The sequence below is a fragment of the Polypterus senegalus genome, chromosome 6 (genome assembly GCF_016835505.1).
Source record: "Polypterus senegalus isolate Bchr_013 chromosome 6, ASM1683550v1, whole genome shotgun sequence".
NCBI lineage: Eukaryota > Metazoa > Chordata > Cladistia > Polypteriformes > Polypteridae > Polypterus > Polypterus senegalus.
This window is the reverse complement of record NC_053159.1, coordinates 162,621,752-162,646,025: the sequence shown is the minus strand read 5'-3', so window position 1 is coordinate 162,646,025 and position 24,274 is coordinate 162,621,752. Positions and strand designations below refer to the sequence as shown.

At 35.1% G+C, this 24,274-nt stretch overlaps 1 protein-coding gene across 2 annotated transcripts in view; it reads right to left on the bottom strand.

Annotated features, from left to right (window-relative positions):
- pkp4 (plakophilin 4) overlaps positions 1 to 24,274 on the bottom strand; it is a 312,340-nt gene that overhangs the window by 2,751 nt on the left and 285,315 nt on the right. For both annotated transcript variants that reach the window (XM_039757447.1, XM_039757448.1), the window contains exons 13-22: positions 11,388 to 11,571; positions 10,973 to 11,090; positions 10,421 to 10,612; positions 9,214 to 9,387; positions 7,709 to 7,859; positions 6,274 to 6,466; positions 6,020 to 6,104; positions 5,796 to 5,913; positions 4,731 to 4,862; positions 146 to 219 (exon numbers count right to left, since the gene is read on the bottom strand). In XM_039757447.1, the coding sequence (XP_039613381.1) occupies positions 146 to 219; positions 4,731 to 4,862; positions 5,796 to 5,913; positions 6,020 to 6,104; positions 6,274 to 6,466; positions 7,709 to 7,859; positions 9,214 to 9,387; positions 10,421 to 10,612; positions 10,973 to 11,090; positions 11,388 to 11,571 (1,421 nt within the window). The remainder of the gene's footprint in view (positions 1 to 145; positions 220 to 4,730; positions 4,863 to 5,795; positions 5,914 to 6,019; positions 6,105 to 6,273; positions 6,467 to 7,708; positions 7,860 to 9,213; positions 9,388 to 10,420; positions 10,613 to 10,972; positions 11,091 to 11,387; positions 11,572 to 24,274) is intronic.

Genomic DNA, 24,274 nt, shown 5'->3' with positions numbered 1-24,274 from the left:
TCAAGCTGTAATAGGCCATTTGAAACATTAGTAATGTATTGGCTCTATATTATAAATCAATTAAATGGTACCTTAATTTAAAATATTTGTCTTTCAAAAATATCTGGGCAATTCAAAACTTTATAAACATTTTATTTCTTTTTACCTGTGTTCGTCTGGATTCTTCCCTTGCTGGTGATGAATATGAACCTATAAAAAATGGGGATGGCTTTCCAGACCCTATTTGGGAATAAAAAAAAAAATGACAAATTACAAAAAAAAAGTTTTTCACATTGAAAACAGTGTACATCAAGTAGTTGGTTTAATATTTGTCCTTATTTCTATTGTGGATTTAGCATGTTGTGGAATTTTATTTTCATTATAATGACCTTTCTCAGCCTGTTGGCAGCCTATTTGCTAATTAAGCCATTTAATTTTAAATACCTGAATTCATTTTTGGTTTTAAAGCACTGACTGCATGTCATTGAACACTGGAAAAAATATATCAGTTCTGTACTTTAAGTAATGCATGAGTAAAATGATACATTATATATGAAGGCAGTTTTTCCTAATTATTCATGTTTATTCTGAAAGTGATAATATATGCAGCTGACATCCAAACCACATTAATCCTCCAAGCATGAATTCTTTTTTCGATATTTGTGTGTGTTTGTGTATGTGTGTATATATATATATATATATATATATATATATATATATATATATATATATATATATATATATATATATATATACACACACACATACACACACCCCTTTGGTTTACTTTATAAAAATGGACTTATCAAAAATTAACACTAGGCAAAAAATGTCAAATTGTATCAATTTTCCTGGACTGTAATCCACTGCGATTTTGAGTGGCATGGCTAAAGCTCCAGGAATAGAAGCACACTGATAAATACCGTCCAGAGCAGTGAAACGCAACCTTTTTCGAGTTGCGGCGCACCTGAGGGACTGCCCATAAATAAAGTTGTGACGACACAAACTATGGACAAAGTTTGAAAGACATTTTATTAATAAAGGAATCAAAGGATAAATCTTAAATTTAATTAATGTGAATGTTGAGATTGTTTTTCAGCACATATGAGATTGATGCGAGGATCAATTTTCGAAAGACAGACGCTCATTTCCTTGTCGATCATTTGAAGTCTCTCGCGTTTCTTAGACTTCATTTCCGTAAGTGTTCCGTTATCTGTTTTTCCAACATAATGTTTAAAATTTTTTTTTATCTTTTTAATCAACCAAAAGTTCAAAAACACTAGCAACTTTAAATATTTTACAAAAGTTTTCGCGCCGCACTGCGCACCGGTTGCCCGACAATGGTCCAGAGCAATGTACTCTCATAATCAAGCTGCAGGTACTAACAATTCATGTTTGGCAGAGTGCATACAAAAATATCCTGTGCTGCTAGTTTATTGCTTTTTTCATCTCAGATAGTTACTATGGAGAAAACAGCTGGATTTGTTGAAAATTTAAAACAATGAAAACTTGTGTGCATAATAAAATATTTGTATCTTTAAGCTTTGCGCCTTGTGATCCTTTTCTCTGAAGAGCTTGTGGATACTTCCCCTATAGAGCTAGGGGTGTCCAAATCAGGATAGATCAATCTAATCATTACCTACAAGAATTAAAAGGTGAAACGTGGACGGGCTTTTTTAGACTTTGTGATGGATTTCACTTTACATGGCACTAGAAATTGTTAGCCTCCCTCAAGACTTACAGTTCTCTCTGTATTTGTGTGTACTGTTTCTCCTCAGGTTATGTTTTGTTTTGCAACATTTGTTTTTCATTTTTTAGTATCTGTTATAAAAATAATCAATTGTAGAATCACAATTCATGAGTTGTAGCAGCCCTAATTAAAGTGTTAAACTGCCTGGCATGATTTCACAAAATACTCAGACATATTTCTAATTGGTATTAATTTTATTTCATTTTTGTGAAAATCCTGTAATGATGAAAGGAATTCATAATCAAGGGCAGATCTGCATCATTTTTCCATATTCCATAACTTAATTAGAAATAATCTGTCTTTTAGTTTTATTATCATATTGAATATTCTGCAAAACTATTAAGTCTGTACTATTTAAAAAAACTTTACTTAATCTGTATTACATCTTGCCCGAAGAAGGGGCCTGAGTTGCCTCGAAAGCTTGCATATTGTAATCTTTTTAGTTAGCCAATAAAAGGTGTCATTTGGCTTGGCTTTTCTCTAGAATACGAATAAAATACAATTTTCAAAGTTATTTTTTAAGCTACTTTTTCATAGAAATGTGAAAGGAACACTAAGCATACACTATCTATATATGGAGAATAAAAAGATTGGTTTTATAACTATAAAAGAGACAACTCACATTCATTGTTCTACTTTGTCACACTGTAAGAGATAGTTTATTGAAGACTGTAAAAAGAGTGTCTAACAGCTGCTTAGTGTCCACCTGCCAGTTACACAGACGGACTAAAGAATTGCTCCTGTCATGTACGTAAATGAAAAATGTTTTGGTTTCAGTATCATAGAATTTCCAGTGTGCACATGAATGCAATACTGTACCTTACTTTATGTACTATTTAGAGGAACACACTTTTTTATTTGTACTCAAGTCACATTTTATTTCCTTTCAGCAGATATGTAAAACCTTAACACAAAGATGAAAGAAGACATTTTAAAACAAGCTAACCAGCATAATATAATGCCTTAAGATTTTATTACAGATACAGTAGATTCCACTTATGTTAAATCATAATTATGAACCTGAAACTTCTAGAATCCTTGTAATATTAAAGTACATTCAAAGTAACTTTAACCTTGTGTCATGAATGGTTTAAAGTAAGTTTTGGATTTTTGGTTAATAAGTACAACTGTACAAAACAAACACAGCAGAAAAATATACTCTCACTATACAGTTCATAACTATGGTCACCAGCTTTAATTACAACCATTCGAGTAACCCAGCCACTTGCTGCACAAACCAGCCTGTTTCTTTGGGCTGGTCCCAATGCCCAAATAAATGGGGAGGGTCACGTCAGGAAAGGCATTGTTCAGGCATCCAGTGTAAAATTTTGCCAGATCACTATGTGGACAATACAGATTTCCATACCGGATTGTTTGAGGCCCGGGTTAACAACGGCCGCCACCAGTACTGTTAGCAAACAGGGTGCCGAGGGAAATAGGGCTACTGTTGGTCAAAAGGGAAGGCATGTCAAGAGGCAGGAGGAGAAGAGGAAGGGTAGGAGAGTAGAAGTAAGGATAGGAACTTTGAATGATTGTAGTATGACTGGTAAAGGGAGAGAGTTAGCTGATATGACGGAGAGAAGGAAGGTTGATATATTGTGTGTGCAAGAGACGAAATGGAAGGGGAGTAAGGCCAGGTGGATATGAGGCTGGTTCAGATTTTTCTGTCATGGTGTGGATAGGAGGAGAAATGGAGTAGGGGTTATTCTGAAGGAACAGTATGTCAAGAGTGTTTTGGAGGTGAAAAGAGTGTCAGACAGAGGGATGATTATGAAGCTGAAAATTGAAGGTGGATTATGTCCTATGCAGAAGTGTCAGTCTGAAGGAGACTGGAGACTGCAAAATGGTGGCAGGGGAAAGTATAGTTAGGCAGCATAGGATGGTGGTCTTTAAGATGACGTTGGAGATCAAGAAGAGAAGTGAGGACAGAGCCAAGGATCAAATGCTGGAAGTCGTAGACTGCAGTTCAGGGAGGAGGTAAAGACAGGCACTGGGTGGCAGTGAAAAGTTACCAAAATAGCTGGACATCTACAGCAGAAGTAGTAAAGAAGACAGCTAGAAGGGTGTTTGATGTGATATCTGGACAAAGGAAGGAGGACAAAGGAAACCTGGTGGTTCATGAAGAATGTCAGGAGAGATTTGTGACAGATGGGTAACCAGCAAGAGTGAAAGGGAAGGCATACAAGACGGTAGTGAGACCGGCTACTTATATGGGTTGGAAACGACACCAATGAAAAGGCAGGAGACAGAGCAAGAGGTGGCAGAGTTTAAGATGTTAACATTTGCATTGGGTGTGACAAAGATGAACAGAATTAGAAATGAATACTTTAGAGGGTCAGATCAGGCTGGACGGTCTGGACACAAAGCCAGAGAGCCAAACATGCGTTGCTCTGGACATGTGCAGAGGAGAGAAGTTGGGTATATTGGGAGAAGGATGCTATGGATGGAGTTGCAAGGCAAGAGGAAAAGAGAAAGGCTTAAAAGACAGAGGACAGGAAAATGTGGAAACAGACGATCCGTTGTGGCGATCCCTAACAAAAGCAGCCGAAAAACAAAGAAGAATTAATATTGTTTAATGGTAACGTACATGTTAGCCAAATCTGAACCTGCATTTCAAAAATAGATGCAGTTGAGGATGATTCTACCTGTGCTGTAGATACTGGGGCATTTAAATGATTCTGGTCAAGAAAAAAACAAATTATGCAGTTCATTAATTTTAAGGATGCAATGTAAGTTTCCAGTGTATCTTTTGATTAAACACTATAATTGCAAAGTCTGTAGCACAAATAAAAAAAAAAAGTTTTTACAGTGCCTAGGCGTTTGCTTATTTTGCAAAGGGAAAATAACAGAAAAATATATTTTAATTATTTCCCATAAATATTATAAACATATTTTTGCTTTTGATCTGAACTGCACATGATGTATTAACAAACAAAGGAAGTCAAATTGTTCTTTCTAGGTCTGTTTAGAACCAGACAATAAAACAGTAACATATTCTTACCTGTATATACACCTTTATGTACATTGTTGTCTCCCTGGTAGTTATAAAATTGCATAGTTGGCTGTGTTCTCTGATAATCAGAACGTTGCTCTTTTATTCCTAACAAGGCAGGAGAGGATGTTGCACTACCAGCTGTAAGAAAACCAGGGAATTTTTAAAATTTACATTTTTCCTAAACCCAAAAATATTGGATTAAGTTGAATACAATGCAAATTTATGTATATTACAATATAAAAATGATTTAATGATGATAGGAACAGTTTACCTATCAGTAAGGGAACACCAATCATGTGCAATGCGAGGTATGCTTTTGGATAGCTCTTTATTATATGTCTTGAGTCAAGGTTGTTAAGCACATTATCATTTGTCACTGTGCCATTCTAATTCTGAGACCAGTTGCTTTTGTTGTTTTGATACAGAGACTATATGTGTTTATATGTATCTATATTCAGAGATTGGATGTAAAATTCATCCACAGTATATTATTACCATTGTACCTTTTGATACATAGAGACTATTTTGTCAGCTTAACCTATTTGGTGAATACTGACATATAATTTGCTAAGAAAATGGCTTTATTTCAAATCAGGTAATTTTATATTATTAAGTAAATCTGCACCTCATAATGAATCAATTGTTCCTCCACATGACAAAGCAGTTTCCACTGGTACTTGCTCTACAGATTTTTTCTCTCTTTTAGAAACATATTAGGCAGAAATAGCTTGCTTAACATTCATACAAAAGATTGGGGAAAAAAACATAAAAAAAAAAAAGTTTTTCTCAGGTGTCTGTGAGACAGTGAAACACACACTGCAGTAAAGTATTAAATTCACCTGACAAGTACAGAATTTAGTAAGTGAGAAGATAGTGAAAAAAGAAGGCTTTATATTAAAAAAAAATATGAGTGGTTGTTATCCCAACTCGTAGATCATTTAGTTCACTTTTGTAGACACAGGTCACCTCACAAGCTGCAACAAAACAAGAGTACCCAATGGCTTATTTGTCAAAGTGAATGAAATTACAAATTAGGGACTTTTAAGTGAGAGAATTTAACTTTTTACTCACCTGACTGGATAATAGGTGACACTTGCTGGTTACCCGTGAGTAAAGTAGGATGAGATTTGTACCTATCACGCTCTAATGTGGATACTGGGGTAATGAAGTGATTCTGGTTCCAACCATCCTGCAGTGGAAAGAAATCATGCCAACCAAATTGACAAAACGACCTTAAAATACATACACAGCAGACATCTATCAAGCTAATTCTTAGGAGATTTCCATGTTGTTACCTTTTTATAGATGCTACGAAGGTCTCGGTATTGCCACAATGTATTCAACACCTGAGCTGCTGCTTTTACCACTTTCATTGAATACCTGCAAAGTAATTAAGAGTTAGGAATATAATCCAATATTCTGTGGCACATTTAAACATATACAACAATGGTAGCATAGTGAAAGAGTGCTTCACTTATATTAATACATGTAGAACATAAAAGATAAAAATGGCATCTATGAAACAAGCTATATGTTCAGAAGAAACTACCTCTCTCCTCTGCCTTTTGTAATATTAACCAGCTTTTCAATTCCTCCTGAATCTGCAAGTGCCTTGGCATTCTCCATGTTCTTACTGGTGACCTCATGAAGAGTACAGCAGATCGCTGCCACTGTGTCATCAGACAGTAATGTTGTGTTGCCTCCAGGAAGACGATTGACTAAGTCTCGCATGGCGTACTTTCCTAAAAAGTGAAAACAAGAGTTGAAGTTTCCATTCAATAATAATTTTGCGGCATGAACAAAATGTCATCAACTGCAAAAATTAGACCAAAAACCCATACAATTAAATTTACATTTGAAAACTTCATTGTAAAGATAATACATTTCTCCATTGTCTGTGGGAAACACAGTCTTGGTGAGAGCAGGTCAACCACCAGACCCGTATAGTTTATTATTTTCCTGTCACTTACATTATAATGTTCTTTGGAAACAATACAGAGATTCCAACATCCAAATTATAATCTTGGTAATAATTCGACACATACAGTATGTAATTCTTTAAATAATATTTTAATATTACAACTTTTAGTCTGTTATCAGTTGTGCCCTATGTTTCTGTTGAAGAACATATTTGAACCTAACCACTGGCAACAACTTTACTTACAGGTATTCCCTTAATCTTTTATGTTCAGTATACTGGGCATCATCTTAATATATGTCTATGGGTAAAAAAATATCTTGTTCACAATAAAAACAGTTAAATATGAACACAGAAGCACATTCCAGTAATAATCATTTGTTTGTCTTATCATCAAAAAACAATCATCAGAAATTCTACTAGCTTCTAAAATGCTAACTTTGTAAGGCTTGGGTAAAAAAAAAAAAAAAAAAGATAGCAATATGCTTCTATTCTACTCATGTGCTCCTCTACGGTAGTTAAGGAACACCCCAAGAGTTGTAAATGCTAGACTCCCTCTTGATGCTTCCTATTGCTTAAACTTTAGACGTTGCATATTCAGTCTGCATCTACAGTACAGGCACAGATATCTCTCAAAGAAAGGAGCAACAGGTTTCTTGTTTGGCTTTATTTAAAGGAGCAGGAAAAAAAGAAAGGGTTCAATAATTCTTTCATCCTTCATTTGTGGTTCAATTTCAAATCTAGATGCAGTCTGTTTAGTGCTAATTTAAACATTTAGACATCAGCACAGTTCAAGCAACATCAGGACAAATTGACCTTCTTCTCACTTTCTGCCACATATTGCCATTTCTAGTGCCACTAGACAAATTTGCAGGAAATCGGAATTCCCTCTAGGGGAAGTGTTACCTCCTCAAGTGTGAAAACAACATGTTGTCAGCTTGATAAATGCTTTGAAAAACAGTTAACCTTTAGAAGGATGCTTTAAACTAAAATGTGTGTTGTTTTCATATACACCTTGGAAAACATATTAGTAGATATAAATTCCAAGGTTAAACTGCAAACTTACCAATCAGTTCTTTGTTCCGTACATCAAGTGCCATGTTTCTTAAGGCTGTTGCTACAGAACAGACTACACGGTCATTGTCCATCCTCAAGAGCTCCACTAGAATTGGAAGTCCTTTTTCTTTTCTAACAGCAGCACGGATGTATGCAGCAAACTTACATGGTTGGGAAGAACAAACAGAATTGAGTGTTTAAATGTACTTTTTAGATTTAAGAATGTGTGAAGTACTATTTTGAGTTCATGCCAGCCAATATGTTTTCATTTTTACCTTTTACTGTGTCCATACTTACAGTTAAAATGTGAATTTCTATAATTAAAATTTCATTGTACCAGTTTTATCACAACAAACGACAGCATAAGAGTTCACATTTAAAATTCTGAATGGATAAATGTGTACAAATCTTTTGTCATTGTCAGTGAAAATTAGGATGACTTTCAAGGGGATTGAATACTTTTGCACGCCACTATATTTGGTGAACAAGGTCACCTGCGAAAACAGCATATGTGCTGCAAAAATAAAATACTTTTGTGAGTTTTGACAAACAGTGCTATTTATTATCTGTTGTTTCTGCTTAGAACAAAAGCTTCATTTCAGGAGTCAACATTGTGGGAACATAGTGGACAGAAACCTTGCTGATGTTTAATTGTTTAAGAGGAGTGGATTCAACTGGCCTGTAACTAGTCCTTATAGTGTCTACTACATCAAGCACCTTCGCTCTACAGTGGCAGCATTTTCTTCTTTCTTCCGTCTTAAAGGCCCAAGCCAAAGTTTGACTTGCGTTTGAAAAATGTCCTGCCAAGATGTTATTCTGCAGCTCATCTTTTCACTGTGGCATGCAAAAGGGACTGGCTCTGTTACATGTTAATTAGGTGTAAACGAATCTCTAAAATCATATTAAACTTTATCATAAGAAATTCAACACCATCATGATTAACATGAATTTGCAGTTTTCATTATTCGTTCGATTTGGTTCAAATTCATGAAGCATATTCTGTAAACCGCAGATGTTAGAAACTTGAAATTCACATATTATTGTACAAAGGAGCTCATCTTTGCTTACCTACAAAATCAGCAATGTATAATACCTCTTTTAGGATCAGTTTCAAAAATATTGATCACCCACTGTGTGTGTACAATAAATACATGTATGTATCTTAGATGAGTTATATTACAAATTTTAAATAAACACAAACTACAAAGCACACAAAGCAAGCATTCTCCATTAATATTTTATGAAAAGTACTGAAAAAATGGAATGATTCAGGAATTTCAATATGATGTCATAGCTATTTCATTTTATTTTCTTAGTAAAACAGATACATTAACATATCTTTACTTCTAAAGTGAAATGTTATAGCTTATGTTGGATAGATAGATAAAAATCACCAATTTGTATGCATTAGTGTCACTTTTCGATTTAAGATGTTTTTCTTTAGGACATTCCAAATCCTTACATTGCCTACAGTCAGTGAGTAGTTAAGCAGTAAATAATTTGTGATCCCCCTACCTTCCAGTTGCCGGCAGAGAGGTTCTGCAAAGAGCCGGCCGAACCCTCCAAAGTGGCTGGGTTAGAGCTTTCTGCCAAGAGTGTGAGATATGGCTTGACTACAGATGGATGCCACAACATTTCAACGCCTTTTGGAGGTTTAGAAAAACCAGGAATCGGACCAACACCATCCCACTAAAAAACAAATTGTAATTATAAATTCATTCTTAGAGTTACATAAAATTACATTTAGAAAAGATTAATTAATTATTATTAATAATCCAATTTTGACAGCTTTGCTATACTTTGCTTAAAAGCAGGCTTGCCATTGGGATTATAGACTACAGTACACATATTTGTGTCCTTGTAAATCAATATCGCTATTTAATGTACCCTCACCAATACTAGAAGATACTGATTTCACATGGGTGCAACTTATTCTATTGCAATAGTTTAAAAGAATGACTATGGCCCCAAACTTTGAAAACTGATGATATATATAGGGTACTATTTTAAGAACCTTGAAGAAGCAATCTCATAGAATCAATGTACTTATAGATACTCATAGCTCAAAAATAGCCTAAAAATAAATGGTGCCAATTTATGGGTGATCACAATATGACCATATAGTGCAAATCCTTGCATACAGTACAATAAGGACACTCCTTTCAACCTAAATTTTAACATACTAGTGCAATCAGTACAGTGTACAAATCAAACAAGTGCAAATGTTACATAAGAAACTATCAAGCTAAACACACATTTTCATATATATATATATATATATATATATATATATATATATATATATATATATATATTATAAGGTCTATAACCTGAGCAACACCATATGCTGCGGTCAAAAATAAAAGTCAAATCAATGTAATCAATGTCTTTATCTCTTAAACACAGAAAAGAAAAGCATCCATAATACTTAATAAAAACATAGATTTAAATCCTATTTATTACTTTAATTAGTTTTGCATTGCATAAGGTTTAGACTAACAAGCAAGTAACCCTGATAGAAAACTCTAAATATCCATGTACCCTGTGTTGAGTGGTTATAAAATTAAACCAGGAAGAAAATTTGCAACTCAAGATAGTGTATTGACCAAGAGTAAAATTTGGCACTTTTAACTGGATTAAGACTTGTGCTTAAGTATAAATCAGTTTCTAATGCACATTCTTATAAGTTGCGTTCTAATATAATATAAAGTATTGAGCAAACCTGGTCATCTTGGTCTGATTTTTTCTTGTTTTTCTTCTTCTTTCCCCAGCAGCTGGAATCACTATCCTTGCTTGGAGACTCGCTGCCAAGTAAACCATCAAGTTCAGTAGTTCTTAACAGTCGAGCTTGAGGCATTTCTAATTCCAGACGGTAGGATAAGTTTCTAAGTGTACAAATGCAGTTTTCCACAATCTTCAAATATAAAGAAGGAAAAATGTTTTCATTACAAGCATTATAAACCAACCAGTACTGATGCATAAGTTGATATTTTGAAATTTACTGAAATGCATTAGTTTTGAAGTAATAATAAAAACTTTAACATACTAAAAAGTAATTTAATTAACAGAAAATATTAAACTACATCTCTAACTCAATTAATGGAATAGAAAATAATAAAACTGTACACAATTCATAGTAATCAAGCTCATTCACCGTTCTGAAAAATCAAATCACATATATATATATATATATAAAAAAGTAAAAGCAAACCTCAGTCTCTGTCTCACATGCATGATGGTTTTGGTTGGCTTTGTGAATTCAGAAATGTCCTACCTTGCTATCATAGTCTGATGAGTTCACGCAAGTCTGAATGACATAAAGCAGAGAATCCACCAGTCCTTCACAAGTCCGCATTTGTTTACGAGCCTCCTCACCAGCTGAGCTGAGATTCCTGGTAGAATGCAAACACAATTTCATCATTCCATTTATAAATAAAATCGGTAGCGAGCTTCAGTTTCTCAAAATATTTTTCCCCCAAGCAGAAGAATTCATAGTAACTCATCAACACAAAATAACAAAACAAAACATTGTGATCCTAAAGTGTAGAAAGTGAAGACAGTATTTTTTGAATGATAACATGTATGGCACACTCTTCCACTAGGTGGCACAATGAGGAAAGGAAACAGCCATTAAAAATGTCAGTTTGGATGAGCAGCTTGACTACTATTTTACTGCCTGCAGAAGTTACCTCAAACAGCCGCTAGTGTTGCGAAGCACAAGGGAACTGTGGAACTTTAATTTGTGATCATCATCAAAAGACGAGCTGTTCCATCCAGAATGGGGAATTATCACAGTGTTTGTTAGAGTACTTAAGGCATCCCGAATGATTGTCATTTTAACTGCATCGCAAGATGATAGGTTCCAGAGAACTCCTGTTAAAAAAACACAAAAAAGAGCAAATGCAATATGAGATGTAGAATCTCTCATTTGCTTTATGTTTCTGCATCTTAAAGTATAAATGAAGACACCAGCATAATTATTACAGTTCACTACATATACTTCATAGTTTTGTACTTATAAAGATTTACGGAAAGAGGTGGAGAAATTTGTCAACACATCTTTTGCAGTATGAACCTCTACAATTTCTTGCTCTTGTATATTTAGCCTTCATAAAAAAACAAACAAACAAACAAACAAGGTTGGTTTCCAGAATGTGCTGCTTTCACATACCACTTAAGTACTCTTCTAGTTGATTTTTAAGTGAATGCAAGACCTGCTCGTCTAAGGTTAATCCGCTGCATTATGGACTGGAGTTGCATTTGCACCCTTCTGCTAATCAGTGCAATTTCTCTCTTTTCAAAAGTTTGAGCTGGAAAGTGTTTATTCGCTGGCATGAAAATAGTACTTGATTTCCATCAGGAACACTACTTTTCAGGAGAACTACTTAATTTCTTTTTCTTTCAGCACTACTAATATAAGCAAAACTAATTCTAAGTATTCAATTTGCTTCTTTATTTGGTTGAAAATGTTTACTTCTTTTATGTGTCACTTCCCTGTTGTGCATGAGAGGATATTCTGGAAGTAGTTTAATGTTATTTTAGACAAAATATGTGTGTTTGGGATGTTGTGAGCATACGTACATCTGAATACCTGACATTTGGATTAGACGAGTAAGCTGAAATATTTTCATGGGTATTTTGATATTGCCTCTTTTTAATAATGCTGTATTTATTGATGGTGAAGTAAATAAGAATTATTTTGTGGCAATAACAGGTGAAGCAGATAAAAAAACAAAGTAATACATTTAATATGAACACTGTGTAATGATAGAATACACACTGAATATGTGGGAAGCATTTTATATTTTTTATTTTATAAATAATGGCCACAAATATTCCACTTACAAAGAATACAATAGGTGTTCATCCAAAAACAAAAAAATGTTGCCTCTGCTATCAACTCCTTCCTAAAGCAAAAACCCTTTTAGAGATGCATCTTACAACACTGTCTCTGCACAGAAGACAGAACATCTGCTTCCAATGACGTGACGCAGTAGGACAATCTCTGTAATTGGTTATTCAGAATTAACACTGGAATGCATAAATGTAACCTGATTTTGAACATGCAAAAATAAACACGAAGCGGAAAAAAATTAACTTTCAAGAATCACATTGTGAAAGGGCAATTTCTTTTAAACAGCTACAAGACTGAAATGGCTGATTTCAGCTATTCTCTTTGTACAGCACTAAAAAGTGAGACTGATTAGGGGGCATATTTTAACCAAAAATTTAACCTTTGCCTATTTTTCTTTCTGCAGATACACTGACACAGCTTTTCTAACTGCCTGGTGTTCCAGTATAAACTGTTCACTGAAATTGAATCCCCTTCATAGATATAAATTACACTAAAAGAAAAAAATACAAATACTTGTTTCTTTTATTTTCCACAGCCAGTGTTTTTGTTCTTCTACATCTGCTGCACACCCCCAACCACCAGCGCTCACGTAAGGACTGCACGTCATTCACATCCATATAGTGACTTTATATAGCATCCTTTGGCTGTTCATCGGAAAAAGTACTTTATGGGTTTTCCTTTTTTAAAGCACAAAGAAGACAAAAGTGAGAACCAGGTCTGGAATTCTGAGAAATTGAATACTTTTTGAAATTCTACTGAATTGAAATACTACTAGACAACTTGTTTTTGCTCAACATTTATTAACCTTTCAAGTTGCTTCCACTGTGAAAGACTCCAAATAAAATAAGAGCAATGGAAATGCAGTCAAAAAGAAGGAAATTCAAAAAGAGAAGATTTAAATGTTTAACTAAAAAGCCGACAACAAAGATAACAAGAAAATCTAGTAGCTCAGACATCTCATCTCTTCCAACTTGGCACGTGATTGTAGTGTAAGTGTCCACAAAAGGCATTTTAACCTCTAATGTTCTTTTACTATCAGTGGGCAGGTTAATACTGGAAATGCCTACATTAGCAACCTTGATTTACATACACATCCCATGACATCAACTCATCACTCATATCTGAAGACCACATATGAGTTCAAGTAATATGGCCAAGGCTAGTGACCTTAGCTTTAAAACAGAGCAAGCAAGAATACCTTTACAGGGGCTGAGGGATCGCTATCCCTGGGCAGTTCCCCTGAAAGGGCAGCACAATTCAAACAAAGCATTTGAAGATGTCAACCAACTGTAGTTTCAAAGCCTTAGCAGGGGTTACAAGCTGGCTTACTTTGTTACCCCCAACGACTCACACCTAAGCTAACATAAAAGACACACTCCAACAAGGCTGGATTGCTACCTTTGAAAGACAGAAACAAGTTGTGAATCTCATGAAAAAGCACAGTAGGGGCAGATGATATCAATAAACAAGGAAAGTTTCAGTAAGGAAATATTCAAAGTTTAATCTAAGCATTACCTACGTGCATTTGCAGAGAAACCAGGCATTAAACACTGGAAGTCAACAGTAGAAGAAACAATACAACCATAACAATTTAAATCTGTGTCCGAAATGGCAAGCTTTGCCTCAGTATAATCAAGGAGTGAGAGGTCCGTGTAATTTAAAAGAGTATATTTTTTTGTAATCCTACTAAGGTGTTCCTTAAATAGATGCACCATAATGAACTTGGATTGGCTCAGCTGAACTTTCATTTCGTAGCTGGCACTGCACTTTCCTTCTTGCACAGCATGTTGTTTTCAGTTCGTCTTTGTAACTCGCCTTTTCATAGCAGGCACAATGTTCTTATATTAAAAACCTGTGGCATTCTATTTATCTCGCGTCTTTCCCTCCCCACTGCTGAATATAAGTGTCATGCCAATAGTTGCTTTGTTTTATACTGTGGCTTGATGACTAGTTTTACTGACATTAGCCAAAAAATCTGAATATTGAGAATTTACCCTTGGTTGTACTCTTCTGTCAACCTGAAGTTACTTTAAGCCAATTTATGAGGTACAAGTTAAGTAACAAGTTTCCTAAAAGCCCCCATTTTACTTTTTGTTATAAGCATATTAAGTCTGGTTAGCTTATATGAGCTTAAACAGAACAGGTGATGCTTCTTCCTAACGTTTGCTGTATATTTGCATATTTCTCCCAGAGTTCTCTTATTTGCATGTTTATCTGCAGCCCTGAATTCAATGTATTGTTAAAATATATTTTTATTCCCTTCAATTTGCTTAATTGTTGTTTCAAAAGAACAGATATATCGGATCACTTTTTTAAAGTTCTCTCCTACTTGGCCCACACTGTCCTCTGAAATGTTCTCCTTTCTCCCTAGCCCCTTTAACTCTCGTCTTTGTTCACCTGTATCTGCTTCCCTCTCCTTGGTTGTCCCTGCCAGTACAAGGTTATTATTGAGGTAAATTGCCGGCTTGTCAGCAGTTCTTTGTTCTCTGCCTGCATTTACTTTCTCCATACCTTTATCTAAAACTGTTGGTTAAAAGCACATAATTAAAAGCAACGCTAGCTTTCCTTTTTAACAGTATATTATTACAGTTTGTATAAAGTTTAAGTACTGTGTACTTAAGCATACCTGAGAAAATAAATGCTGAATTACTTTTCTGAATTAATTGTTAAGTTTTGGTATTTTTTGTTATGTTTTTACAATTGTAGCATACATGAATGTTCCCTAGAAACTTGTATTATATCGAAGACGTATTTGTGCGGCATTAATGTACACTGCACTTTGCAAACTGCAAATAACTTGACTGAGAAACTACTAGGTCCAAAAGTTTGGTGCGAGCATGTCCCCTAAAAGAAATATGTTGTCCTCCATTGTAGACTAGGTTGATGCGCCATAATATGCATTTCTATAAGTAGTTCACTACACAGTAAACTCAAATCAATCAACTAAATTTTATATAGAATGTTTTATATAATTTATTAAGTATGGTATACTAATTGCTTCCATATTTCTACATCTGCCACGGTTCTGGAAAAAAAACAGTCTGTTCAAGTAATACAGTTCAAGTTTAAGCTTCATTTTCTACATGTAACCAGTACAACTGAATTCTTATTTGGTTATATTACAATTAAATACAAATTGAAAATGTGCAGTGTACCAATTAACACTATACAAAAAAGCAAAATAAAAATCAATGCACAAAAACTGTACAATATGCAAGGCAATAAACTAAACTAACAAACATGATAGTTGACAGCCTCCCTGTCAGTTTTTAAATCTGCTAGCATAGGCATTGATGTTGTGGTGCTGTCTGCTACACATCCAGAGAGGTGGGAACGGTTTGTGACTTGAGTTTGAGGGAGCCTTGTAAAACAGCAAAGACTCGACTGCAACAATATTTCAAGTGGATGTCTGTAACTGACGACTTGTGATGAGCAAATCCAGCAGAGTTGGCTTTGCCGTGAATTTGGCAAAACTGTGAAAATGTTCAGGAACTTTTTCAAACTTGGTGAAATGCACTGACGTCAATGAGAAAGAGACTGAACTAGTTTTTAGTGGATTATAATGGAGCAGTGGTCTTTTAAGTGTCGCTAGTGTCTAGAGAATTGTCTGCCAACTATGCTGGATCATTTATTGTGGTCATAAAATACAACCTGAGCTGTGAGGCAACAATTCTAACCACCGCACCACCCTGCCTTGTCTGGACCCCCTTTCCTTATGTGGACCTGGTGCCGCTCCAACTGGCTGAACTCTGGAAATGCACTTTCAGCAAATAATATAGGACTATCAACACACGTACTGAGCAATGAGATGGGAGGGATTAACATTAACATGCACAAAACACATCGGGCAGCAGTGTATATGTGAGATGGAGTATGCTTACAGTACACGTGTGAAAGTTCTGCACATTGTTGCTACACCTCTGAGATTTCACAGTGGTCTTGCAAAGCATCATGGGGCACTCGGGGAGAAAAAAATGTCTAAACTTGGTGCACAGGGAAATTCCAGGAAAATATTTGGCACATAAGGTCAACAGTGAATGCAGCAAATTCACTGTGAAAAACGTTGAATTTCGTAGATCAGCAGTTGACAATACAGATCCCTTTTTATTGTGCAAATGTCGAAACTCTCTACATGGCCTTTTGTCTTTGTGTTCTTGTCTTATCATACCACACAGTGATAACACTGGATAGAAAATGGGGATAAAAATTAACAAGTGGCCTTTCTACCCATTCCAAATTCAATTAGGTGTGCAAAGGATGGCACAACTGGGCCTTAACTGTGGTAATGCTCATGTTTTTGGAAATCACTGAATTTGTGCAAGTGACTAATCTGGCAACAACATTTATTTCTATAGCACATTTACATACAAAGGATGTACCTCAAAAAACATATTTGTTCATAAGTAGTTCTTACTTTCTTTCTAAATCTTTGTCAGCCTTATCCAAATTTTCTGCCAAATACTTTTTATACATATACCATAATTTACTAAGTGGCTTAATATAAAGAACCTTGAAAATTATAGTAGCCAGATTAAAAACACGAGGGCAGCCTAAAAACACAAAACCACAGATATAACCATTTTTATTGTATTCCTTCAGGGTATTATGAGGGATAAATAAGATCAGAATTACGTCATTGCATTGCATGTACAAGTAACACTGACACATCTAATACAGCAGAAAACGTTACAACAGAAGTACACCAGCAGGCTAAATCCAATAACAGCAGTCAGTAAATGAGGTTATTAGGATGTCAGGCTTCTAGAGTTAAATTATGTGTAGGGTCTAATTAAACCGCAATCACAAAATGCAGGTTCCTTTAATGTTTCCAGATAATGAAAGTATTGTGGGCAGTGTCTTCAGTTATACGTCTGCTAAATTCTGATCGACTTGACAATATAAGAGACCTCAAATTCACCATTTAAAGTGAAGAGCCAGTTATTTCAGAATGGCATGCTTCTGTTGGAGCTGCTGCTGAAGTTGCTCAAATTGCCTATTAATGATGAGTGAAAACTTAAGTGACTGGCTGCTCACATTTTCTGTGGTGTCGCTACCTGTTTGATCAGATGATCCCACCAGATCTTAAGCTGGACCTTACCGTGTATGGGAGACCTCATCAGCACTAGAGCCAACTGTTCTATTGTATTGACATGATGGATGCAGGTTTTTAGAGTGTCCAGGGGGAGACTGGCCACCCAAATAAACCTTGTTTTTTACTGAAGATATTGAGCTCTAGTGGTCAATTTTCTCAGGAATCTGTGAACTGGCAGTGTGGTTCCTCTCTTCTTTTGTCAGGTAGCATTAACATCTCTCTCTCTGTTTATATTATATACAGTTTTACTGTATGTCATTTTGGTTTTAGAATATGGAATTTGTTATGAATTGTTATTATTTATACAAGTGTACAGGGTCCTTAAATTGTAAAAGGCAAGTACTTTAACAGAATGGAATCTAACAGCTTAAAAATATAAAAATTAGCTAGGTTAAACACAGTTGTATTTAAACAGAGCTGCAAAACAACCCCGGAGAAGTTATATATGAAGGAATATTTTAGGCTAAATTAAATAACACAAATGAACACACAGTAAAGTGGCATAAATAAAATGTGAGCCTATAAATTTATCATTAAATGTTTTTTGTTGCCTATCTCTTTATCTGTTTATTTCAGTGGCACCACACCAGTGTTAATTTTGAAAGTAATGTTTGATTTAGTTTTCATCTTAGTTTATTTACTACTTGATTGCATTTTAGTTTTGGTCACATTTAATAAATGTAAGTTTTAGTTGACAAAAATACATTTATTTTAGTCAACCAAAAGTAAAAGTAAATTAGTCAAAAGTCAAAATCAGATAAATATCTTGTTTAATATATGAATATGCTGCACTTACAAACAGCTATACTAACGTGCACTAATGAGCCAAACCACATGTAGTGATCGGTGAAGGAAAAATGGAAAGTAACTGTAGAAAAGGATTTTACTTTGAAAGATCTTAGTCCCTTAGTTATGCTGCTTTTAGTTATGTTTTATATTTTAGTTATGCCGATTTTAACATGCTGTAAGATTTTACCCAAAAAGGCTGGACCAAGCAGCAAATATTTAACCTTTTACACACACACACAAAAAAAAAAGTTGAACCTTGCAGTGAATTTGGTTTAACCATCATTAATGTAGAAAGTGCATCTTTTATGCTGTAAAAATGACATCAGTAAAAGCTTTTTCTCTTTTTTATACACAAGAAAACACCCTCAGTGACAGCACAGCAACAGTTCCATGAGTTTTTGTTCATTTTAAGGAAAGCACCTGATTTTCCAATATGATGCTTGCCACCCCCAAGTGAGGACCCCTGTGACATTAGAGACTCATCCTACAAAAGTATGGGAAGCTGGCATTGCCAGGAGGTCTAAAGCAAAATGTTTTCTCTACAGTGGCACCTTCTGCAGGCCCGACGTCTGTGCCTGTCTCATCAGTGATGGTCTGGGAGAGCTCTTTCTTCTTGATTTTCTGCTCAACACTTGTTTAGAAGGTAGCAGTGGTAGCACTGGGCAAGCCACTAGATAGTTAACCACCTACATAATGTTACATACTTTGGTATGAATATCAGGGTGGTGTGCTTCTAAGATGCCGCTTAAGGTTTGTGGTGTTCTTTCCCTTGATTTTCATTCCTCGTGGCTTACAATGGATTTTATTTTCATCACTGTAATTAAAATTATTCCATATGTCTAATCACTTTTTTTGCCATGAACCATGTTAACTGACAAGCAGAGTGGAGTGAGATACTGACTGATATGCAGATGCGATGATTCCTCACATATGCCCAAACTAACGTTATCCAATGAGGAGCACGCATACACCTTCTTTGAACTGACCACTGCATTCATGCCACTTATTGGTTGGCAGACCACATCATGTTGAACACAGTTGTTTTCTATTGTATGCTTCAAATTGCTTATAGTCAAAGTTATTACTTACTTTTTGTCATAGTATTTGTCAAAAAAAATGACCATTGCGCCATATGCAACATGAAATATGGCTTGAAATTAAAGATGTCAAATGTCACACGTCAAAGTTGAGATGGTGGGCGAGTGCTATGTTTTTGATTGGTGAATCGTTGGTAGAGTGCACATTCATCTTTGGATATCAAATGCTACATTTATATGCAGACACTACACATTAGACGCAGACCCCTGAGAAGAGGAAACATTCAGGGCTTGTTTAATTAAAGTAGCTGTTTTGTGCTGTGATTCTAGTGAACGTTTTCTTATAGTCATGTCAGCCACAACTTTCAGCATATGCTTTGCTTTTCCTTTGGAATCCTGTGGCTCATAGGCATGTACAAAGTTGTGGATGTAACTGACTATTCACCAATCGCAACACAGTACTTGCTAGAGCCCACCCTCTCAAATTTGATGGGTGAAAACAACAGTTTTAACTTCAGGTCATATTTCATGTTGCGTGCAGGGTCAGTGAAATAAATAAATGAAAAAATAATTAGATACATAAAGAAATAAGCAAAAAACATTTCATGACTTGTTTGATTATATTCACAAATGTTCAATTATTTATTGTCACATTTCACAATACATTTATTTGATTATCTATTTATTTAACCTTGTCTGAAATATTCCTCTATAGTCCCATACTGACTCAAATGATGCGACAGTAGGAATGTGAAGCTCTAGGATCTGCACTGCATACCAGTTTTAACATATATGACAGGAAGTAGGACACCCATGAGGTCACTTGGAGGAGAAAACTACTGCAATGGATGTTAAAATATAAAAAGCTGTATTCATGCTGTTGTGTAATTGTTCAAGCCATGCTGACATTGCTGTGAGAGAAGCACTTCAGACAGAAGGCCTTTGAGAGATATTTCATTTGCTCTGTTAAGAGCCATCGTCAATGTAAGCGAATGTTAGATTGACTTGGCAGCACTTTGCAGGTCATTTTAGGAAATAGCTTTAGATGGATTTTCTATTGGTCTTTACAACATAAAAAATAATCCATATAGAAAATTAACTGCTGTTAGTAACCAATGGATCACATCTGCTTAATACCACAGCTCACTCTTACTTATTTACAGTGATTGGAAATAAAGATGATGATTAATTATATGCATCTTGGAGTCTCTAAGCTGTACACAGGTTAATATATGTAATACATCGTCACTGACATGTGCATTTTTCAGGTAGCTGAGGCTTCAGTGCTGAAACGTTTCCTGTTTGTGTGCATCTGTTAGGGTTCATTCAGTTGTTTTTAAAGGTCAGCAGTGTGATCTGAAGTTGAAGACTGGAAGGTCTCTTATGCCTCAGTTTTTCATCAAATAAAGCAACCAAGCTGTGCTTTAAATGAAAAATACAGTAAAACTACAGCATAGTACTGCTAAAGCTGCAATTTCAAAAAAAAAAAACAACAAAAAACTAAAACTCCTGCTATATTTTATATTGTATTATATTGCTAAACAATAATTATTTTATACACGTTCATTTTAATAAGCCGGCTTGGGTGAAGACATCTGCCTAATAAAAAAAATAATGATATTAACAGTAAAGCTGAACATCTGAATACTGAATACATAAGTAATATCTTAGTTTAAAGAAAGCACTAAATATGAATGTAAACAAGATTTTTGGGAAAACAGGGATAAACAAGGCAACAATTCCAAATTTGATTACAGAAACTTACATAAAGCCAAATGGACACCAAGTTTTTGTTTAAATTCAAGAAAATTCAGACTTCTTGTTCTAAAACTTAAATGTCATAGGCGTTGGTCAGAAAACTGCAGCACAAGCAGAAGAAAGTTTTTAAACAACTCAACACTAATGGCTTCTGTGTTTGCCAATATACAATGTCATTTTCATATTTTTCTGATATTCTTGACGTTTTTGGAAGGGACTATCCACTCTGAGAAGTGTTAGTTACTAAGGGACATAATGGAGACAATTTCAATAGATTCACAGCAGCAGTCTTACGTTTTTCTCACAAGACCACAGGATAACAATCTGTATCCAAAACAATCAGTACTCGCCTAGTTGCATATGTGCTCATCATGTCAAGCATTTCATAATACATGCAGTAGACTATTGTTTGTATGCCAAGTTAACATTATTTTGTTTGCATCTGCTGAATTCTCTTGTTAATTAAATTTTCTGGGCAACATTTCTAGGCAAACTCTTAACTGTGACTTCAGTGACAGAGCGATCAAATGTTACACGGCGAGTATCGTTGTACACACTATGAATTATGCCAACATGCAAGTTCATAAGACTTGCTCTTTTCTAACTTGCCAGAATATGGGAAACTCCGTCCGAAAGAATCACATAGGGAACTGGCATACGACATGTCTATACTACAGTATCTATGTAAGAAAATAAAAACAGAATTTGCTTTCATGAAAAATCTTTCCATATGCTGCATATGTATAAAACAGGTACTACTACAGTTAAATAAATATAACCTTTAAATGACAATATTTTACAAACTTTTACAATAACGGGGGCTAGAACAGTAGTGCATAAACATTAGTAGGAACAGTCTATATTAAATAGACCTTGACCTCATTCTGTTTCTTGTCTTAATTTTTTTTTGTCAAAAATATTTTTTCAAGAAGCCTAAAGTAAAATAATAATAAAAATAAAATAGTAAAACGTACATGACAATACAGTAAATATAATTAATATTGCCTTAGTGTAAAACTTTGTAACAATCTGTAAGACAAAATATCTGAAGAAGATATTTAGGTAAAATTTTCAATTTTTTTACCTCATGAAATTTTTCTGTACAATTTCATTATAGACAACATTTCTTATAAATATTCTGTCTGAGTTTGGCAACAGTTTGCCTTGTTCAGGAATCTCTACAACCTTGACAACAACATCTGGAAAACTTCTCTTGATAATGCAACATAAAACTGACTGCGGCTGAATACTGGTTCTGGCAAGTAAATGCCAACCTTTTCTAAGGTTTGCTTTTGTGAGTCTTTCTCTTTTAGCGTTTTTCTGACAGTCATTTTCTTTTTCTTCAATCGATCTATATGCTCGTATTTTTCTTTGTCTTTCAGCGTTTCTTTTGTTGATGTTTACTTGTTGAGCTGACCGTTCTTCCAGGTGATGTTGCTTATATAGGATTTGAGTGTCTGTGTCTTTTGTCCTACTTGACGTGTCCTTTTTTTGGGTGGCAGGTTGTTAGTAGATACGTCCGTAATATCTTCTCCAACAGTAATACTGGCTTGTATGTGGCTGTAATATGCCTCCTTTAATATGTCTTTAATTTTCTCTCGCAATAATACTGGTTTGTATTTCCATAAAATGCCTGTAATTTTCTCTGACAGTAATACTGGCTTTGATGTCCGTAATATGACTTTAGTTTTCTGTCACAACAGTGGCAATCAGCAGAGTGTCCCCAGCAACTGATGTAATCTGTGGCGTGCTGCTTATAATCGTGCCTGTGGCGTCTCCCCAGCAAGTACTGTGCAGTTCCCCAATCTGTGGGGGCGTGCAACTGATTATTTTGTGTGGCGTCTCCCCAACAACGGATTTTATGTGCGCTGCCGCGACTACCCAATCAGCACTCTCCCCAGCAATGGTGTCCTTTATATCTTATCATGCGCGGCTGTTCACTGTGTGTGCTTTATTTGCTCATCGTGTGCGGTGGCGACGGCTAGGCCATTCACTGCGCCCCTCCAGGGTGGTCGCCCCCAGATGGTCTGGGGAAGGTGCAAGCCCTCCTCCGGTCCTCCTGACCGGGTCGCAACCCCAGCCACTTCTGACTATATATATATATATATATATATACATATATATATACATATACATACACATATGCACACACATATATAATATACTGTATATATATATATAAAACTGAAAGTATGAAAAACCACATGAAATTCCTGACAGAGTTGTCAAAAACATAGAACCTGCCATGAAAATAAATTGTGATATCAAAGGATAACAAAAACAAGTGTCTCTTATCTTACTCATTTGCTAGAATCTTATTCTACTCTCACAATCTCTGGGGGAAAAAGGAAAATATGATAACAATAAGGAGAACTTTTATGATATTTTTATACTGTCAGATGCCCAGGAGGGACTGGGAGTCTTTTGACCTTGGAACCCCAATGTGGTTTATTTTCTGCAGCATCCTGTTGGCTTCTCTCCTCCTGACCATAATACATTTCATTACATTGGACACTGGCTTTACCAATTCTAATTATCTGAGACTTGAAAACTGCCTGCAATTAACAGTAAGGTACATTATATGCTTAATTCCTCCAATTTTTCTGTTTTGCCTTAATATTTTCATTTTCTGTCTTTTCCTCTTTTACTTTTTGTAAAGCACTTTATACTTTTTTTGTATGGAAATGTGCTATATAATTGTTATCAAAATTCTGCACAAGCTCACTAATTATATACAAAAATAAACACACTGGATCTGTTGTAATCTTTTTGATATTTCAGCAGATTTATGGAGAATTGGGACTACTGTGCATTTAGCTTTTTTGTCACACTTTTTAATTTAAATTGGATAGACGAGGGGCATTAGAAATAGTATTGGTTGAATTCATGTGTGTTCTAGGTCTCATTTGTTGTGCATATATTTTAAACAACTACAATTAAATAAATAGAAAGATCCATGCATTACAAATATAACAGCCATTTTCTGTTTCTTTACAATAGTGGACCAATAACATTACTAAAGGACCATTTCCACATATGTATGAT